This window comes from Thalassophryne amazonica, chromosome 3 (genome assembly GCF_902500255.1).
Source record: "Thalassophryne amazonica chromosome 3, fThaAma1.1, whole genome shotgun sequence".
Classification (NCBI taxonomy): Eukaryota; Metazoa; Chordata; class Actinopteri; order Batrachoidiformes; family Batrachoididae; genus Thalassophryne; species Thalassophryne amazonica.
The window spans coordinates 72,814,526-72,834,665 of record NC_047105.1 but is presented as its reverse complement, the minus strand read 5'-3'; the positions used below and the strand labels follow the sequence as shown (position 1 = coordinate 72,834,665).

The following is a 20,140-nucleotide window of genomic DNA, read 5'->3' as shown; positions in this document are numbered from 1 at the left end:
AAGTTTTAAGCCTAATCTTAAAAGTAGAGAGGGTGTCTGTCTCCCTGATCTGAATTGGGAGCTGGTTCCACAGGAGAGGAGCCTGAAAGCTGAAGGCTCTGCCTCCCATTCTACTCTTACAAACCCTAGGAACTACAAGTAAGCCTGCAGTCTGAGAGCGAAGCGCTCTAATGGGGTGATATGGTACTACGAGGTCCCTAAGATAAGATGGGACCTGATTATTCAAAACCTTATAAGTAAGAAGAAGAATTTTAAATTCTATTCTAGAATTAACAGGAAGCCAATGAAGAGAGGCCAATATGGGTGAGATATGCTCTCTCCTGCTAGTCCCCGTCAGTACTCTAGCTGCAGCATTTTGAATTAACTGAAGGCTTTTTAGGGAACTTTTAGGACAACCTGATAATAATGAATTACAATAGTCCAGCCTAGAGGAAATAAATGCATGAATTAGTTTTTCAGCATCACTCTGAGACAAGACCTTTCTGATTTTAGAGATATTGAGCAAATGCAAAAAAGCAGTCCTACATATTTGTTTAATATGCGCTTTGAATGACATATCCTGATCAAAAATGACTCCAAGATTTCTCACAGTATTACTAGAGGTCAGGGTAATGCCATCCAGAGTAAGGATCTGGTTAGACACCATGTTTCTAAGATTTGTGGGGCCAAGTACAATAACTTCAGTTTTATCTGAGTTTAAAAGCAGGAAATTAGAGGTCATCCATGTCTTTATGTCTGTAAGACAATCCTGCAGTTTAGCTAATTGGTGTGTGTCCTCTGGCTTCATGGATAGATAAAGCTGGGTATCATCTGCGTAACAATGAAAATTTAAGCAATACCGTCTAATAATACTGCCTAAGGGAAGCATGTATAAAGTGAATAAAATTGGTCCTAGTACAGAACCTTGTGGAACTCCATAATTAACTTTAGTCTGTGAAGAAGATTCCCCATTTACATGAACAAACTGTAATCTATTAGACAAATATGATTCAAACCACTGCAGCGCAGTGCCTTTAATACCTATGGCATGCTCTAATCTCTGTAATAAAATTTTATGGTCAACAGTATCAAAAGCAGCACTGAGGTCTAACAGAACAAGCACAGAGATGAGTCCACTGTCCGAGGCCATAAGAAGATCATTTGTAACCTTCACTAATGCTGTTTCTGTACTATGATGAATTCTAAAACCTGACTGAAACTCTTCAAATAGACCATTCCTCTGCAGATGATCAGTTAGCTGTTTTACAACTACCCTTTCAAGAATTTTTGAGAGAAAATTTTACATTTTACTGTTTTACATTTTACACAACGTCTCAACTTCATTGAAATTGGGGTTGTATTTTTTAAAACAAAAGGTAAAATTTTGTTAGTTTTCTTTATATTTTTGTAAATTATCTATCTATATATATATATATATATATATATATATATATATATATATATACACACACACCAGGCTCCATGTTGGAAGTCTCACAGGACAAGTTGTGACGTGCCCAGCTGTTACACAATTTCTCGGATACTCACTCGACTGAAAAGCCACTGAAAGCTGTCTGAATCTTCCGAATGGTTTCCAACACGGACATGCTTTTTGTTGTGCGCCATTACACGGCTCCGTCCCAATGTGCGAATTCATCCGCACGTCTTTCATTACAAAATCTCCTGTGACAGTGGAATGTGCCGCAAAAGTGCTGATGTACACCTCTTCTGCAATTTCTCTGGTAGTCAGACAACATCCCGGATCAACACAGCCTTCACTTTGGAAATGATCTGGTCATTTCAGCCTGTCGATGGCCGCTTGGAGCGCGGCATGACCTCCGTCCCTGTGGGCCATCTTTAATCCGGTAATCTGTGTGACTCCCAGAGTGCCCTCACCAAAAGCCGTCTGAATCTTCCGAATGGTTTCCACCTGGCTGTCTCTCTCAGTTTCTGGAAAAATTTGATTCAGCGCTGCTCCAATCACTCAGCCATTTCCCTAACAATGAAAATCCGACGAGGGGGGTGGACCAGTGCTCACTCAAAGCCTGCCCACAGGTGAATGACACAACCGACAGGCAAGAAATAACTCACGTATGCACACGAAGGTTCAAGCTTGGCTGATGCAAGCGCACATGATTCAAATCCATATAGTTTTTTAAAAAATAAAAAGGTCGGATAGTTTTCTAACAGACCTCGTATGGAATGATGTAAGTAATACAGGGTCCCTTGCTCATGGGTTTACTGCAGTGCACCGCAGACTGGTGGTTATTACTGGTAATGGCTGTGGGTGTGCACGTCGGTGATCTGATGAACATAATAATCTAATCACATGCATCACATGCACTGCAGTCATGCAATAGTCAGGGGACTCTGTTTACGTGTAATCAGTTCATGGGTCGGATGTCATTTGAAATCCAGCATTGAGAAATGGCAGGTCTTCAAAAGAGCAGACCACAGTGCTTGCTCTGCCACACTCCTCCCCTTGCTTTTCACCCAGACCTCGGGTGGCGATCAGACCGCACATGTATGCATTCTGCATATTCCTGCTGCATTCTGCTGGCATTGTAGGGTTTCGTGCTTTCTTTTGGACGCATTCGACCTCCACTCTGAGTATTCCTACTGTGTTCTGGGCACAATCGACCTGGATTCGGGAACTGTTGCATGCCGAATGTGTGCGAATCATTTGAGGCGGCTTCGGCACACATTCTGGATATTTGAATGGTAGTTGCACATGGCTGTGCGAATGTCTGTCCCTCCCAACTGCGCCTCGAAGTTTGGCATTTTTTCCCCATTCGCCCTGATTTGGCCTCATCCATGCTCATTTTGTGCTAAGTGTGACTGGGCCCTTATGAATTAGTAAGTAAGTAACTAAGTAAAGTTTATTTCTGTCGCACCTTTCAAGATAAAATCACAAAGTGCTTTACAGGAATTTAAGAACACAGAAATAAAAATACAGAAACTAAAAGCAGCAATAACATAAAACTAGTTAAAAGCAGTGGTGGGCACAGTTCCGATAATCCGCTAACCGATAATTAGCGAAGGTAATGTTTTCATTATTGGATTATCTTTTTAGATAACTTTAAAAACCATTATCGGACTAATTATCTTGTGATAAATTTTGAATGAATGAATGAATGAATTTTTAGACCGATAACGTGATAAATAAAGCTGAACAGCTACAAACATTTACAAAATTTAAAATCAGTTGAGCACCTACCTGTTAAATGTTTCGTAGCAGATGTGCAGTTCCATCCTCTGCAAAACAGAGGAGAGCTGCTTCTAGAAGAAACCGCTCTATCCTCTGCAGGCAAAGGAGAACTGGTCTCAAAAAAAAACAAACCCTCATTTCTTTCAACCCCATACTAATACGAGGGCAATATCACCCAAGTCATCCAGAGGCATTCATTTTTAACTTATGGTTCAACTTTTAACCAAACTAATTTCGGACAACTTATTTAAATTAATGTCATATCTGAAGTTTTATAAAGTGAAAATAGCAGATATATGTTTTAGTTTTAAAGTAATGTGCTAATTTTTAAGGTCTTAGTGTGGATATATGCTGTGCCCAGCAGTGCATTATGGGTAGGATAGGGCAATCTCAGTACGTTCACGACATGAGAAATGCATTTGAACCACTCTGATCAGGCTCTACGGACAACAGCATTAAACTCTAGTGCCTAAAACTCTCGTAAATATATTTTCTGGGTTTATAGACATTGTTATTGTGTCTGCGTTTATCAAATTCCAGCAGTAGTAGACACGGATTATCTGGAATTTTGTTTTGGCAAGTTTTCAAGGTCTCTACTGCCATCTACTGGCCAGTAGTGTTCATGGCAGTATTGGCCCTGAAGCTGGGCTGATATATTATCAATCACTGTACTGGGCGACAGCTCAGACTGTACGACAGAACCGCACAGTGTAAAAGTTCAGAGCGCACGATTTATGTTCTCACACACATTGTACGTTCAAAAACCAATCATCGGACTCGTGTTTCCAAAAGCAAAATGTAAACAGAAGCTTTTTTTTCAAACTTAATTTACAAAAACTCTCGATGGGAGGTACGGAACCTGGGAGTGGTCACTTAAAGTGATATTTTTTTCTGGCCATGATAATTTGTGTGCACGTTTTCCTTTAATTGAGCCCACAAATTAATAAAACGTGCTCTCAAATTAATAAAACATGCGCATGTTTTCCTGGCCATGATAATTTGTGTGCACGTTTTCCTTTAATTGAGCCCTTGAATTAATAAAACGTGCGCACGTTTTCCTTTCGTTCAAAATGAACTTCATAATATGGCCTAAATTGCCATCCTCACAATGGGGAGACGCTTTGCCCTCAGCATCCTTTTTAATGTGCTTAAACTCCAGATGATGTCATGCTGGGCAGCTGGAGTTCTCTATATGTCCTTGTGCGCCCAAACCATGATGATACACTCTGACCAGATCCATTTCTAATGGGGAAATGTATTACACTGTCTCCTGGTTTGTTGGCTAACAGACAACATTTATGTGTCAAGACAATATTGAGTGCACGTTTTACAAATTGTGGCCACGTTTAAGTAGATCGTGCTCTTGTTTTACTCAAACGATGCTTAAAACGAGCGCACAATATAATAAAACGTGTGCACAATATAATAAAACGTGCGCACAATATAATAAAATGAGCGCACATTCTCTCCACATGCAATTATTTTGCGATGACACTTCCAGGGCTCCATAAAAATGCCTGTTTTTACAAATAAAAAAAAAAAGGAATATTTTAAAAAGCACATTTATCTGTAAACACCAACACACAACACACGTCACATTAACGTGTTGGTTTACATAATGAATGACTCAACCAATCAGTGTTTAGCAGAGGCACATTCTAACCAGAATCCTTTGTGATCTGTCTGTTACAAAACTAATTAGTGCATTATTCAACATTATAAGATATGTTATATTTTAAGTTTGTAAAAATGACAGAATTGACATTAATGGAGTTATTCTATCAGTATTAATTTTATTTATATACCAAACCATAGCTCAGCATTGCTTTATTTTCCAAGACCTCCGCCTGACCGGAGCGTTGTGATTGGATAGAGAGCTGAGCTTTGCGGCTCCTCTCAGCTTGCTTCTGTGCTGGAAGCCATGTAGTAAACAAGAGCTTCCAGCAGGGGGCAAGATGTTCAAAGACAGAAGTGCGGGCTCATTGTTTGGGTCTGTTGTCGCTTTTGATGGTACCAGAAGCGATCGTGGTGTTAAATTCAGTTTGTTAGTAGTTGCAAATGTACCAGAGACAATACTGGAATTTATCAGTTATCGGTTATCTGTAACTTCCGATACATTTTTGGGTGGTTTATTGTTTTATCTTTGTCAAAGATAACTTTTCAGTTATCTGATTATCTGTTATTGAAGTTAATTTTTTGGTTATCTGTGCCCACTACTGGTTAAAAGTAAGTGTGTACAAATAGGTCTTGAGCTTCTCCTTAAAACTTCCAACGGAGTCCAAGGAAATTACAGTGGCAGTGCATTTCACAGTTTGGGTGCCACAACCTCAAATGCATAGTCTCCTTTGGTCTTCAGCCTTGACCTTGGTACAACCAACAGGGTCCAAGGACCTCAGAGACCTGCTTGTCAGATAAGGGTGCAAGAGTTCACTGATGTAAAGTGGCATTTGACCATACAGAGCTCTAAAAGTCATCACCAGTATTTTAAATTGCAGTCTGAACCACCGGATTTGGAGCCAATACAAAGAGGACAGAATGGGTGTTACATGAGACCAGTTAGATGACCTTGTAAGGAGCCTTGCAGCCGCATTCTGGACCATTTGTAGGCGGTCCAATGAAGATTTACTGAGGCAAGGAAACAGCGAATTACAGTAATCAAAACATGAAGAAATAATGGCATGAATGTTCTGTTCCAGCTCAGCTTCAGACAAAATGTTTCTAAGGTGGCCAATGTTCCGTAAATGAAAGAAGCATGATTGCACAAGACAGGTGACGTGTGCATCAAATTTGAGAGCCTGATCAAATGTAACACCCAAATTTCTGACTGCTGAGTGAACAAAAGAGGACAGAGAGTCAAGGTTCTTAATCACTGAGGGAACAAACTCCTCAGGTGCACAAACAAGGACTTCAGTTTTTGCTCTATTAAGTGACAAATAGTTAGCAGCCATCCAGTTTTTTATGTCATTAATACAGTTTTAAAGAACAGATACTCTAGAAGCATTTTGTGGAGAAAAGGAGATGTACAGCTGTATGCCATCTTCTTAACAATGATATGATACATCATTAAGGGCCCCTTCACACTTAACACGATTGAGGCAGAATGCCGCATGAAGGAGGAGTCAAATGCCACTCGTGAAAAATCAGTGCTGCCTCAAAAACCTCGTACAGCTGTTACTACAACCATTCACACACATCAGCTGCCAAAGACAGCGAGTGCCCTGCATGTGCTCATTCGATCCCCCTCTCTGTAGCTGTCAGCCAAATTCTAGGTGTCGCACATGAACATCCAACAGCTCTCGCTGGACACTTACAAAAAGCGAGGCTATTTGCGCTCCTGGTATGAGAGTAGAGTGTAGAGCAACCACATTCGAGCTGTCTGTGAAATTTGTTTAAATGCAACACAAGTGTAGCATCACCAAGCAACACGCACAACTAATTATGGGTTCCTGAAAAAGGAATAGAACCAGTGGTTCAGAAATGATTTGATCTTTGGATCATTTGAAAAACTCACTATAGTGACATCTAGTGGAATGTCCCAATTGTAAAGAATCCAGTGTGTCAGATATTTAATTCTATTTAAACTTTGCATCTATTTGTGAATGCATTTTAATATATTGTAGGTTTGTATGAAACAAGATTTTATTTTAGTTTGCAGGGAGTGTACATTTTATTGTGGTGATCTTCAATTTTAATATCCATACGTATTTGCTATATATGTTCTTTCCATGTGTCATATGCGAGCCATTTGTTACATCTGTCCACAAACAAATATGGCATTCATTGACATAGAACTGGTTCTGTATGTTAGCAGAGGTGCCCGCTGGGTGTGTGCGCCAAATCGATTTATCCTCCTGAGAGAGGAGGTGCACAGTACAGGCCTGAGGGCAACGTGACCCCACACGCTCACGTGGACACACTCAGTATGTGAGCCACAGAAAAGTTTCACATTGACTTTTTGATCTTTGTGATTCAAACTATCCAGTGTCAATCAGACTCGGCTTTAATTTACAAGCTGTGCGCTCAGTGTGTTTATCACAACATTTCAGTTGAAGTCTGACAAATGTGATTTGCATAGAAGTAGGCAATGAGACGATTTTGCTGTCACTGCAAATGCTCATTTGCAATTCAGTTATCACCTTTAATTTGCGTGTAAGCACATCATTTGATGAACTGTCTCTAACCACACTTTAGAGTTGCAGAAACTGGAGGAAAAGAAAATGTCCACACATCAGCTGCTGCAAATAGATAAAAAATGACAAGTGGCTGAAGTTGTATTGATAGGTATTCAACTTTAATATTTAACTGTTTCATTAGCAATTCAAATGGAACCATTTTGCTGACTTGTTTTTGAAATACAGCAAGGGCTTGTTTCATTACAGCTGGGGGGGGGGGGGGGTGTTCATTTAGTTCAATGACAAAGTTGGTGTCTCTGAGTAATTTAAGGTCAAAATGTCCTCTTTAATTGTAGTAAGAGTAGAGTATTGGGTGAACATAAATAAAATCATGTACCTAGTCAGGGTAATCTGTGGTCAAAGTAGTTTTTTGTGAGGATTTGGTAAAGTTTTGAACATGATTTAGAAATTTGTGGAGTCTGGAGGCATTATGATTTACAAAACATGAATGATGAAACTTAATTTGTGTAGATGTGGTAACATTCAGCAAAAGTGAGGGCAAGTGCATTTGAGCAGAGCGGGGCAGAATATTAGAAAAAAGTAGACCGTCAAGCCTGAAACCTGTCTCATTCCACTTTTTCATACCGGAGTGGTACAGAACCCACTCACACTGTAGTTATTTAATTTAACAGATGACTTTGTTTTTTATTTTGTGAGTGCATCTCAAAATAAATAGTTTTGCCTGTACAGCAGTGTTCAGAATAATAGTAGTGCTATGTGACTAAAAAGATTAATCCAGGTTTTGAATATATTTTATTGTTACATGGGAAACAAGGTACCAGTAGATTCAGTAGATTCTCACAAATCCAACAAGACCAAGCATTCATGATATGCACACTCTTAAGGCTATGAAATTGGGCTATTAGTAAAAAGAAAGTAGAAAAGGGGGTGTTCACAATAATAGTAGTGTGGCATTCAGTCAGTGAGTTCGTCAGTTTTGTGGAACAAACAGGTGTGAATCAGGTGTCCCCTATTTAAGGATAAAGCCAGCACCTGTTGAACATGCTTTTCTCTTTGAAAGCATGAGGAAAATGAGACGTTCAAGACATTGTTCAGAAGAACAGTGTAGTTTGATTAAAAAGTTGATTGGAGAGGGGAAAACTTATACGCAGGTGCAAAAAATTATAGGCTGTTCAACTACAATGATCTCCCATGCTTTAAAATGGACAAAAAAAAACCAGAGACACGTGGAAAACGTGGAAAACAACCATCAAAATGTATAGAATAATAATAATAAAGAATAATAATAAGACAACAAGGATCGAAAACTACTCAAAATGTTATGTGAGTGATGGGATTCAAGCAATTCAGAGTTCAAATAATGCAGTCAGTTATTAATGTTTGCATAGCCTTATGTCTATTTATTGATATTACAAATCAGACATCGCCCTGCATTTTGTGCTCCTGTCCCGAAATTAATCTGTGCTCTTGTCATAAAAACGTGGTGCTTTTCATGATGGTATCTCAAACAATAGATTAATTTACTTGTCATGATGCTGTCATGAAATGGCCAGTGTCACATGATGGTGATAGACTATCGTCTCAGATCGCAAGTGAGAATCACTGCTGCAGTAGATCCACAAGTTTAACAGCAGGCTCCTTTGCACAGTTGCTGCTGTCCTTATTAATACGGCCATCTCAGTCCCCAGACCTGAATATTATTGAAAATCTGTGGTGTGATTTTAAGCTGGCTGTCCATGCTCAGAAACCAACAAACCTGAGATGTTTTGTAAAGAAGAATGGTCCAAAATACCTCCAACAAGAATCCAGACTGTCACTGGAAGTGTTTAGAGGCTGTTATTTCTGCAAAAGGAGGAGCTACTAAATATTGATGTACTTTTTCTGTTGGGGTGCCCAAATTTATGCACCTGCCTAATTTTGTTTAAACGATTATTGCACACTTTCTGCAATCCCAATTCCAACGAAGCTGGGAAGTTGTGTAAAATGTAAATATAAACAATACAATGATTTGCAAATCCTCTTCAACCTATATTATTAACAACAAACAAGAAAACCTATATTATCCATCCATCCATCCATTTTCTTCTGCTTATCCGAGGTCAGGTTGCAGGGGCAGCAGCTCAAGCAATGCCGCTCAGACCTCCTGATCTGCACACACCTCCCACCTCGCTCCTCCGGGGGAACCCCGAGGTGTTCCCAAGCCAGCTAAGCGACGTAGACCCTCCATCGTGTCCTGGGTCTTCCTCCCGATGGGACGTGCCCAGAACACCTCTCCAGCGAGGCGTCTAGGGGGCATCCGGAAAAGATGCCCAAGCCACCTCAGCTGGCTCCTTTCGACATGGAGGAGCAGCGGCTCGACTCCGAGCTCCTCCCGAGTGACCGAGTTCCTCACCCTATCTCTAAGGGAGCGCCCAGCCACCCTGCGGAGGAAACTCATCTCGGCAGCTTGTACTCGCAATCTTGTTCTTTCGGTCATGAGCCAAATCTCATGACCATGGGTGAGGGTCAGAACGTAGATCGATCAGTAAATCGAAAGCTTTGTTGCTGATGCATTATAAAACATTACTACACAAACATTTAGCTGCTAGTTAATTGGTTTTGATTGTCCAGTAAGTGTTACAATAACTTCATTTAAAATACACACTTATAATTTTTAATTTCATTTAAATATATCATATAGCAGACAAACACACTGATATTTGAGAAGTGAAATGAAGTTTATAGGATTTATACAACCCCAATTCCAATGAAGTTGGAATTGGGGTTGGGGCTGTCATTGTTACGTCATTCGCCTGTGGGCTGGCTTTGAGTGAGGAGTGGTCCACCCCTCCCGTCGGAATCTCTTTGTCTCTCGTTGCGTCCCGACGCGCAGACCTGTCCGCACTTTCTTTCATTACAAAATCTCCTTTAACAGTGGACTGTCCGGATAAACTGCTGATCCTGACCTCTTCTGAAAGTTCTCTGTTCTCTCACGATGTCCTGGGGTCAACAGAGGCTTAAATTTGGAAGCTTTCAGCTCGAAACAGGCAGACAGCGGCGGCTCAGGGCGCGTCGCGACGTCCCACTCTGTGGGCAGTCCTTAAAGCGACAGCAACAGTCCATAATCTCTCATCAGCCGTTAAAATTTTCACAGAAAACCAGCTGAATTTCTCGAATGATGTCCACTTCGATGTGCCTCACAGTTTTGGAAAAAATTTTGATCAAGTAAAGCATCAGTCTCTCAAGACGTTCTCAGACAAAGAGATTCCGACGGGAGGGGTGGACCACTCCTCACTCAAAGCCAGCCCACAGGCGAATGACGTAACCGACAGGCGTGAAAAAACTCTCGCATGCCCACGAGGGATCAAGCTTGTCTGATGTAATCGCACGTGATTCAAATCCATATAGATTTTGAAAAAAATAAAAAGGTCAGCTACTTTTCTAACAGACCTCGTAAATAAAAACAGAATACAATGATTTGCAAATCCTCTTCAACCTATGTTCAATTGAATACACCACAAACACAAGATATTTAATGTTCAAACTGATGGACTTTATTGTTTTTGTGCAAATACTTGTTCATTTTGAAATAGATGCCTGCAATATGTTTCCAAAAAGCTAGGACAGTGGTATGTTTACCACTGTGTTACATCACCTTTCCTTCTAACAACACTCAATAAGTGTTTGGGAACTGAGGACACTAATTGTTGAAGCTTTGTAGGTGGAATTCTTTCTCATTCTTGCTTGATGTACGACTTCAGTTGTTCAACAGTCCAGGGTCTCTGTTGTCGTATTTTGCGCTTCATGACGCACCACACGTTTTCAATGGGCGACAGGTCTGGACTGCAGGCATGCCAGTCTAGTACCCGCACTCTTACTACGAAGCCACGCTGTTGAAACATGTGCAGAATGTGGCTTGGCATTGTCTTGCTGAAATAAGCAGGGACGTTCCTGAAAAAGACGTTGCTTGGATGGCAGCATGTGTTGCTCCAAAACCTGGATGTACCTTTCAGCATTGATGGTGCCATCACAGATGTTTAAGTTGCCCATACCATGGGCACTAACACACCCCCATACCATCACAGATGCTGACTTTTGAACTTTTCACTGGTAACAATCTGGATGGTCTTTTTCCTCTTTTGTCCGGAGGACATGACATCCATGATTTCCAAAAACAATTTGAAATGTGGACTCATCAGACCACAGCACACTTTTCCACTTTGCGTCTGTCCATTGCAATTGAACTCGGGCCCAGAGAAAGCAGCGGCGTTTCTGGATGATGTTGATGTATGGCTTTCGCCTTGCATGGTAGAGTTTTAACTTGCACTTGTAGATGTAGCGATGAACTGTGTTAACTGACAATGGTTTTCTAAAGTGTTCCTGAGCCCAAGCGGTAAGATCCTTTACACAGTGATGTTGGTTTTTGATGCGATGCCGCCTGAGGGATCGAAGGTCACGGGCATTCAGTGTTGGTTTTCGGCCTTGCCACTTACGTGCAGAAAGTTCTCCAGATTCTCTGAATTTTCTGATTATATTACTGTAGATGATGGAACCCTAAATTCCTTGTAATTGAATGTTGAGAAACATTGTTCTTAAACTGTTGGACTATTTTTTCATGCAGGTGTTCATAAAGTGGTGATCCTCGCCCCATCTTTGGCTGAGACTTTTGGGGATGATCCTTTTATACCCAATCATGAGTGTCCTCAGTTCCCAAACACGTATTGAGTGTTGTTAGAAGGAAAAGTGATGTAACACAGTGGTAAACACACCACTGTCCCAGCTTTTTTGAAACATATTGCAAGCCTCCATTTCAAAATGAGCAAATATTTGGACAAAAACAATAACGTTTCTCAGTTTGAACATTAAATATCTTTAATGTCTTTGTGGTGTACTCAGTTGAATATAGGTTGAAGAGGATTTGCAAATCATTGTATTCTGTTTTTATGTACATTTTACACAACGTCCCAACTTCATTGGAATTGGGGTTGTACAAACCAGGTAGCTTCTGAGATCTGACTTGATCAGGCCGACAGAGCTAATTGGCTGCAGTCCAGCTCCTTGAATAACAGCATAAATTTAGGCTGGAGGAGAACCTAATACAAGTCTATATTAATCATACAAAAGAGAGAACAGATGAGTGTTCAATCTGGATTTGAATGAATCAGTGGAATCAGACTATTTTATCTCAGCAGGTAGACTGATCCACAGAACAGTTGCACAATAAGAAAAAGCTCTGTGGCCTGCTGACTTCTTTTCAACATTTGAAACAGTAATTCTGCATCCTGAGAATGCAGAGGATGGGCCAGTATGCAAGGTTTAATTAGCACAGCCAGATAAGGAGGCACTACTGTTGTGACGAAGAGGGAGCTGACCCAAAAGGTGAAGCTCTCGATCTATTGGTCAATCTTCGTGACTACTCTCACCTATAGTCATGAGTGTTGGGTTATGACTGAAAGAACTAGATCGCGGGTGCAAGCGGCTGAAATGGGCTTCCTCAGGAAGGTGGCTGGCTGGCTTAGAGATAGGGTGAGAAGTTTGGTCATCCGTGGGGAGCTCGGAGTAGAGTCGCTGCTCCTTCATGTTGAAAGGAGCCAGCCAAGGTGGTTTGGGCATCTGGTAAGGATGCCTCCTGGGTGCCTCCCAAGGGAGGTGTTCCAGGCATGTCCATCTGGGTGGAGACCCCGGGGAAGACCCAGGACTAGGTGGAGAGATTATATCTCCACACTGGCCTGGGAACACTTCAGGATCCCCAGTCAGAGGTGTTCAATGTGGTACGGGAAAGGGAAGTCTTTGGTCCCCTGCTGGAGCTGTTGCCCCCGCAACCCAAACCCGGAAAAGCGGTTGAAGATGAGTGAGTGAGTGAGTGAGTGGTACATGAAGGATTTTGTATGTCAGTGACAAAACCTTAAAATCTGACCTCAGACAGGAAATCAGTGAAGGGAGACCAAAATCGGGGTAATATGATCAAACGGTCTTCTCCTAGTCACAACTCTTGAAGAAATTTGAAGACTTCTGATGCTTGTCTGTGGTAAGCCAGAAAACAAGGCAGTAATCTATTGTTGAAGAGACAAAGGCATGAATTACTCTGCATCAGACACAAGGAGTTTGAGGTGAGGGAGAGCAATCTTTGTAACTTCTCTCATGTATAGATCAAAGAACAATGTGGATATTAGCGCATGAAAGTCTACTACACCCTATATATATATATATATATATATATATATATATATATATATATACACACACACTTGATTGACTGATGCAAGTATGTTTCTTATGCATCGGGTTTTCTGTTCATAAATGTTTGTCCATGTGTTGCAGACATGGTGCTAGACCACCAGGAGGCATCCCATGAGCTTGATGACAGTGTCAGGGTGAAAGTGCGAGAGGCTTTGCTGAAGAGACACCACCACCAAAATGAGAAGAAAAAGAACCTGATTCCTATGGTGCGCTCTATTGCAGATGGGAGCCGCAAGCAGACAGAGACGCATCTGACAGGTGCGTGACATATGGTACACCACCTGCCAGTACACACTGCCGCCTTCATAGCGTCAACACAATGTTCGCAGTTGAATTGCTGGTAATAAGCAAATAGAAGATCAGTGAATTTAATACTACTTTTTTTTACCACTGCAGATCTAAAAGTGAAATTAGTTTAATTTGCATGACTTCACAATTACCAAAGGAAACATTGTAAGAATGTACATAGTGAAAAAAAAGTTTACATTTTGATTTGATTAAATTAATTAAATAATAATAATAATAAAATTTTGATTAAATGTCTAATGTTGGCAGGCAGCTTATTCCATTGAATAAGGACACTTTATAACAAGAGGTTTTTATTTATTACTTCACAGACTGAAAGATGAACCATGTTTTGAGATGACAGACCAAGAAATGGTATACAGTCAGGTCATGTCTGAGATCATACACTCGTGCCACATGTTGCACCATCCAACATATTACACAACTGCCTTGGGTCCTGAATGCCAACCACCCAGGAAGACATCCGGTCCAGCTCCACCTTCCGAAAGTAAACATCTATCTGTCACAGCCAGGTGACACACGGGTGTCTCCTTTGCCAAATTCAGCCGCTGGGGTTCTTAACAATGAGGTTGTCGTCATGGCAATCCCTTTGTGGTGAGGAAGATGGTCTCTTGCTCGAATTCCAGATGGGATGGTGGACATGGAGCTGACTGAACTGGCATAGGCTTGACACACACACACTGTTTCTGACAAATGCTGTACATGGTTGCTGAGGGAGGCTTCTGCCAGTCAGGATCTTGCTCTGTCTCCATCCTCTTTCTCCTCTGTGTTCTTTGTGTGCATTCGAAGACTTCCACTCCTGTGTGGATCATTGCTCACCAGCTGGCTTGGTCCCTCGCTTATTCTTCCCAGGTCTTGAGGTTATGCTTCAGGAGGTCCTTGTAGTATGTCTTCTGTCTGCATCTGGACCATTTTCTTTCACTTAGCTGGGAGAACAAAATCTGCTTTGGAAGCCGGGCATCATCCATCATAACAATGTGACTCACCCACTGAAGCTGGTTCTTGATGATCCCACACTCAGTGCTCTGGTGCTTGGATGCTCATGTTGGTACCATAGTCTTCCCACGTGATGCAGAGGATACTCCTCAGGCAGTCTTGGTGGAATTGCTCGAGGTTCTTCAGGTGGTTCCAGTAGGTGGTCCAGAGCCCGGTTTCATAAAGCAATCTAATCTTGTTTAGTCAACTAATCTCACGTCGTCAATTACTCTTTTGACATTAGTCATTGAACAAAGCACTTAGTCGGCTAAAGTTTTGTGCTAGCTGACTGAAGTTTTTTGCCTGGTACAAAGGAGGCTAATCATATTTTAGTCAACAAAACTTCAGTGTCTTACCTCAAAAATAGTGGCTATCATGTACCACCACTAGATGGAACAAGAAGGAAGGAGAGCCTTGCAGCGGGTGCAGGTGTTCCAACACTGGAATAATCCATTGGAGATGTTTACGGAAACTGTGGTTCAACAGCAATACTGCTTCTGTCCACCTCGGTCATGGTTGTAGGAGACAACCAACCTGGAAGCAAACAAAACTCTTGCGCACTGGAGGCGTTTTCTTGGCCATCGACTAACGTAAAACGGCAAATCTACAATTTAGCATTCGATGTGAAATGGAGATTAGACAGCTAATGCTGGGCAACTAACAGTCGACTAAATAAGTTTAGTAGACTAAAAGATTAGACTGCTTTATGAAACCAAGCTCAGCTCTCAGATCCTTTCAGCAGGGCTGCCATAAAACAGCTTTGTAGATGAGAATTTTCATCTCGTATTGAACGTCTCTGTTGTCGAAAACACAGGTGCGAAGCCGGTCAAAGGCAGTTCCTGCACACTTAATTCGGTGTTGGATCTTGTCATTGATGTTGGTGTTGGATGGCTGCCCAGGTATGGAAAGTATCAACAATGAGGCACAGTACCACAGACATTAAGTCATCATCTTAGATCTCACAACTATACAGTAAGACAAGAAGCACTAGGGACCTCATGTATACTCAACAAAAATATAAACGCAACACTTTTGGTTTTGCTCCCATTTTGTATGAGATGAACTCAAAGATCTAAAACTTTTTCCACATACACAATATCACCATTTCCCTCAAATATTGTCCACAAACCAGTCGAAATCTGTGATAGTGAGCACTTCTCCTTTGCTGAGATAATCCATCCCACCTCACAGGTGTGCCATATCAAGATGCTGATTAGACACCATGATTAGTGCACAGGTGTGCCTTAGACTGTCCACAATAAAAGGCCAATCTGAAAGGTGCAGTTTTGTTTCATTGGGGGGGGGGGATACCAGTTAGTATCTGGTGTGACCACCATTTGCCTCATGCAGTGCAACACATCTCCTTCGCATCATCCGTGAAGAGAACACCTCTCCAACGTGCCAAACGCCAGCGAATGTGAGCATTTGCACACTCAAGTCGGTTACGACGACAAACTGGAGTCAGGTCGAGACACCGATGAGGACGACGAGCATGCAGATGAGCTTCCCTGAGATGGTTTCTGACAGTTTGTGCAGAAATTCTTTGGTTATGCAAACCGATTGTTTCAGCAGCTGTCCGAGTGGCTGGTCTCAGATGATCTTGGAGGTGAACATGCTGGATGTGGAGGTCCTGGGCTGGTGTGGTTACACGTGGTCTGCGTTTGTGAGGCTGGTTGGATGTACTGCCAAATTCTCTGAAACGACTTTGGAGACGGCTTATCGTAGAGAAATGAACATTCAATACACGAGCAACAGCTCTGGTTGACATTCCTGCTGTCAGCATGCCAACTGCACGCTCCCTCAAATCTTGCGACATCTGTGGCATTGTGCTGTGTGATAAAACTGCACCTTTCAGAGTGGCCTTTTATTGTGGGCAGTCTAAGGCACACCTGTGCACTAATCATGGTGTCTAATCAGTGTGTTGCGTTTATATTTTTGTTGAGTACAAAGACTTGCATGGATTTCCTACTGAAACATGGCAGCTATCATGTACCACCACTAGATGGAGCAAGGAGGCAGAGAGCCTTGCAGAGGGTCCAGGTTTTCCGGGACCGAAATAATCCATTTTAGATGTGTACGGACACTGCATTTGCCAAAACCCAGAAAATGGCGTACGCACAAAATATTCAGATGTATGAAAGTGTCCATAGGCATGGATCCATGCACATTCCGTTTGTATATCTCACTGAACGTGGAACCAAACTCTTCCCTGGCCACACCCCATTTAAATATGCAATTTCATGTAAATAGGCCCTTTGAGCAGAGATTCCCCACGACATCACATAAGACAACATGAACACAGAAAAGAAATTATACTGTAGATGACTGGAAATTACATGGAGACACGCAGGGACAGTTTATTTGGTATGCTGTTAAAAAGATTCATCATGAAACTGGGAAAATGTTTATAGGAGCTACGGAGCGTGACTATGTGAGGCCAACACACAAAACAGCATGCACACACTGACGTTAAAAAATTGAGGAGCGCCTCCGCTGACAGTGTAACATTCACATTTACACGTTTATTGACAAATACAGAACACAGGAAGCCTGTTAAGAAGCTCTGCAGCTCACCATCAAGCAAATATAAAAAACCCTTAATAATAATATTAATAAATATATTTGAATGCACACATGCGCAAATGTGGCTGCGCTGGCTTACGTTTAGATAAATTACACAAATACACTATTTGCACACAAGCAGCTACTTAATTGCCCTGTGTGATTAATAAAGTTGTTTGATTGATTGAGCAGCTGCCATCGCGCGCCGTGTCAAACACCAGCCTCAAAATGGCACTAACAATTGTTGCATTAGCATCAGAGGACCTTGCATATGGTGCAATCTGACATGAGCATGAATTCAGGGAATGCGAGGATTTACTTGAAAATGACAATAATTGGCTCATAAACGACTTCTGCTTACCAAGGCCACTGTCATTGGAGTTGTGCGCAGAACTGCGGCCGTCCCAGAGCACAATACGGCGAGACGCCAGAAGGTTGTCTGTGCCCACACAGGTACTGACCATGCTGCGCTTCCTGGAAACAGAGGCAGTTCAGTGTGAGCTGGCCGATCAGTCAGGAGTGTGCCACTCAACCTTGAGCTGAGCCATGCCAGCTGTTTGGGACGGAATCAGCCGAATGTCATCCAGGTACATCACATTCCAACATTAAAGCGCAATTTGCAGAGAGAGCTGGTTTCCATGTAATCAGATATATCGACTCCACACGTTCACATATGTGATGCACATCACGCATCACTTTGCGCATGGTTTTATATCCATCTATATAATTGCAAACACATGGGTGCGTTAATTGCTCATCACTGTGTCGCTGATGTGCACATCACTCTAATGACTTCTTGTTTTGACACCATTAACGGTTCCCAGTGTCACCTCTGTGTGTCGGCAGTGTGTACGCCAGCCAGGAGTTTTGCGTGATGCACCGCACATTTCCATGGTCATTTCACTTTTGATATATCTGAACATTGGCGTGGAGACGGACGTACGTCACGTTTTTGTGCATAAGCACGCTTTGTACATGAGGCCCCAGAACCTTAAAGAAATGGACCTTAATTCTTCCACAAAGACATCTGGCTGAGACATCTGGGCACTGTGTATGAGTACAAACAAACAAATAAACAAAAACAATGCAATGATCCTTACATTTACTTTTCAGACAGCATGAACCCAAATTATTTCAGTTTTGTATGGTCAACTTCATTTCATTTTTGTAATATAATCCATTTTTGCATATCAGGCCTGCAACACACTAAAAAAATAAGTAAGCATCATCATCCTGGAGCTGATCAGTGGGTGAGCCTTTGCCATTCTGGTGATTCTTCTATCCATTTTGATGGTTGTTTTCTGTTTTCTTCCATGTGTCTCTTTCTTTTTGTCCATTTTAAAGCATTGGAGATCATTGTAGATGAACAGCCTATAGTTTTTGCACCTGCGTATAAGTTTTCCCCTCTCCAATCAACTTTTTAATCAAACTACGCTGTTCTTCTCAACAATGTCTTGAACGTCCCATTTTCCTCAGGCTTTCCAAGAGAAAAGCATGTTCAACAGGTGCTGGCTTCATCCTTAAATAGGGGACACCTGATTCACACGTGTTTGTTCCACAAAATTGATGACCTCACTGACCGAATGCCACACTACTACGTATTATTGTGAATACCCCCTTTTCTACTTTTTTTTTACTAATAGCCCAATTTCATAGCCTTAAGAGTGTGCATATCATGAATACTTGGTCTTGTTGGATTTGTGAGAATCTACTGAATCTACTGGTGTCTTGTTTCCCATGTAACAATAAGAAATATACTCAAAACCTGGATTAATCTTTTTAGTCACATAGCACTACTATTATTCTGAACACTACTGTAATTCAACATATGACAAAAACAAACAGGTGATTCAACACCGCGACGCGCGGTGGAGCAGCTTCTCTTTCCATGACAAAAACTCCTGTAACAGTGAAATGTGCCGTTCATTTTTAAACTGGATGCTGTCTTGATCCGGTATGTCATCTGACTAGCACAGGAATTGTGAAAAGACGTGGACATCAGCACTTTTCCGGCACATTAAGACAGACGTGCGGAGGAGTTCCGCATGTCGCGGTGCAGCCGCTTGGCGCAAAGCAACGCCGTGATGAAGCCTCACGGGACATGTTCTGGCATGTCCAGGCTCATGCACAATCACAATCGGATATTCACACGACTGGAAAGCAACCGGAATCCGTCTGAAATCCACCTGAAAACTGTCCTGTGAGACCAACACCGAGGTGGTTTTGTCCCACGTAATGAACGGAGCCGTGGCACGTCCCTCCACTTTTCTTTCCATGAAAAAAATTCCTGTAACGGTGGAATGTGCCGGAAAAAGTGCTGATGTCCACATCTTCTGCCTTTTTGTGAAAGTCAGACGAGGTCTAGGATCAACAAAGCTTTCACGTTGGAAATGATCTGGTTGTTCCAGCGGGGTGTCAGCCTGTCGATGGGGGCTGGGAGCGCGCCGGGCTCTCAGCAGTTGTGGGCCGTCCTTAAAGCGGCAGTAACACCCCGTAATCTGTTTAATCCCCATAAAATCATCCCTGAAAGCCATATTAATTTTTCGAACGGTGTCCACCTGGGGGTCTCTCACAGTTTCTGGAAAAAAATTGATGCAGCAAAGCTCCAAATCGTTCAGACATTTATTCGCAATAAAAAACAGATGAGAGGGGTGGACCACACCTCACTCAAAGCCTGCTCACAGGCGAATGACGCAACCGACAGGCATGAAAAACTCACGCATGCGCACGAGGGTTCAAGCTTGTCTGACGCAATCGC

At 42.0% G+C, this 20,140-nt stretch overlaps 1 protein-coding gene across 3 annotated transcripts in view; it reads left to right on the top strand.

Annotated features, from left to right (window-relative positions):
- The window catches only part of slc4a8 (solute carrier family 4 member 8), a 187,815-nt gene that overhangs the window by 75,665 nt on the left and 92,010 nt on the right, over positions 1–20,140 (top strand). For all 3 annotated transcript variants that reach the window (XM_034166718.1, XM_034166719.1, XM_034166717.1), the window contains exon 6: positions 13,621–13,797. In XM_034166718.1, the coding sequence (XP_034022609.1) occupies positions 13,621–13,797 (177 nt within the window). The remainder of the gene's footprint in view (positions 1–13,620; positions 13,798–20,140) is intronic.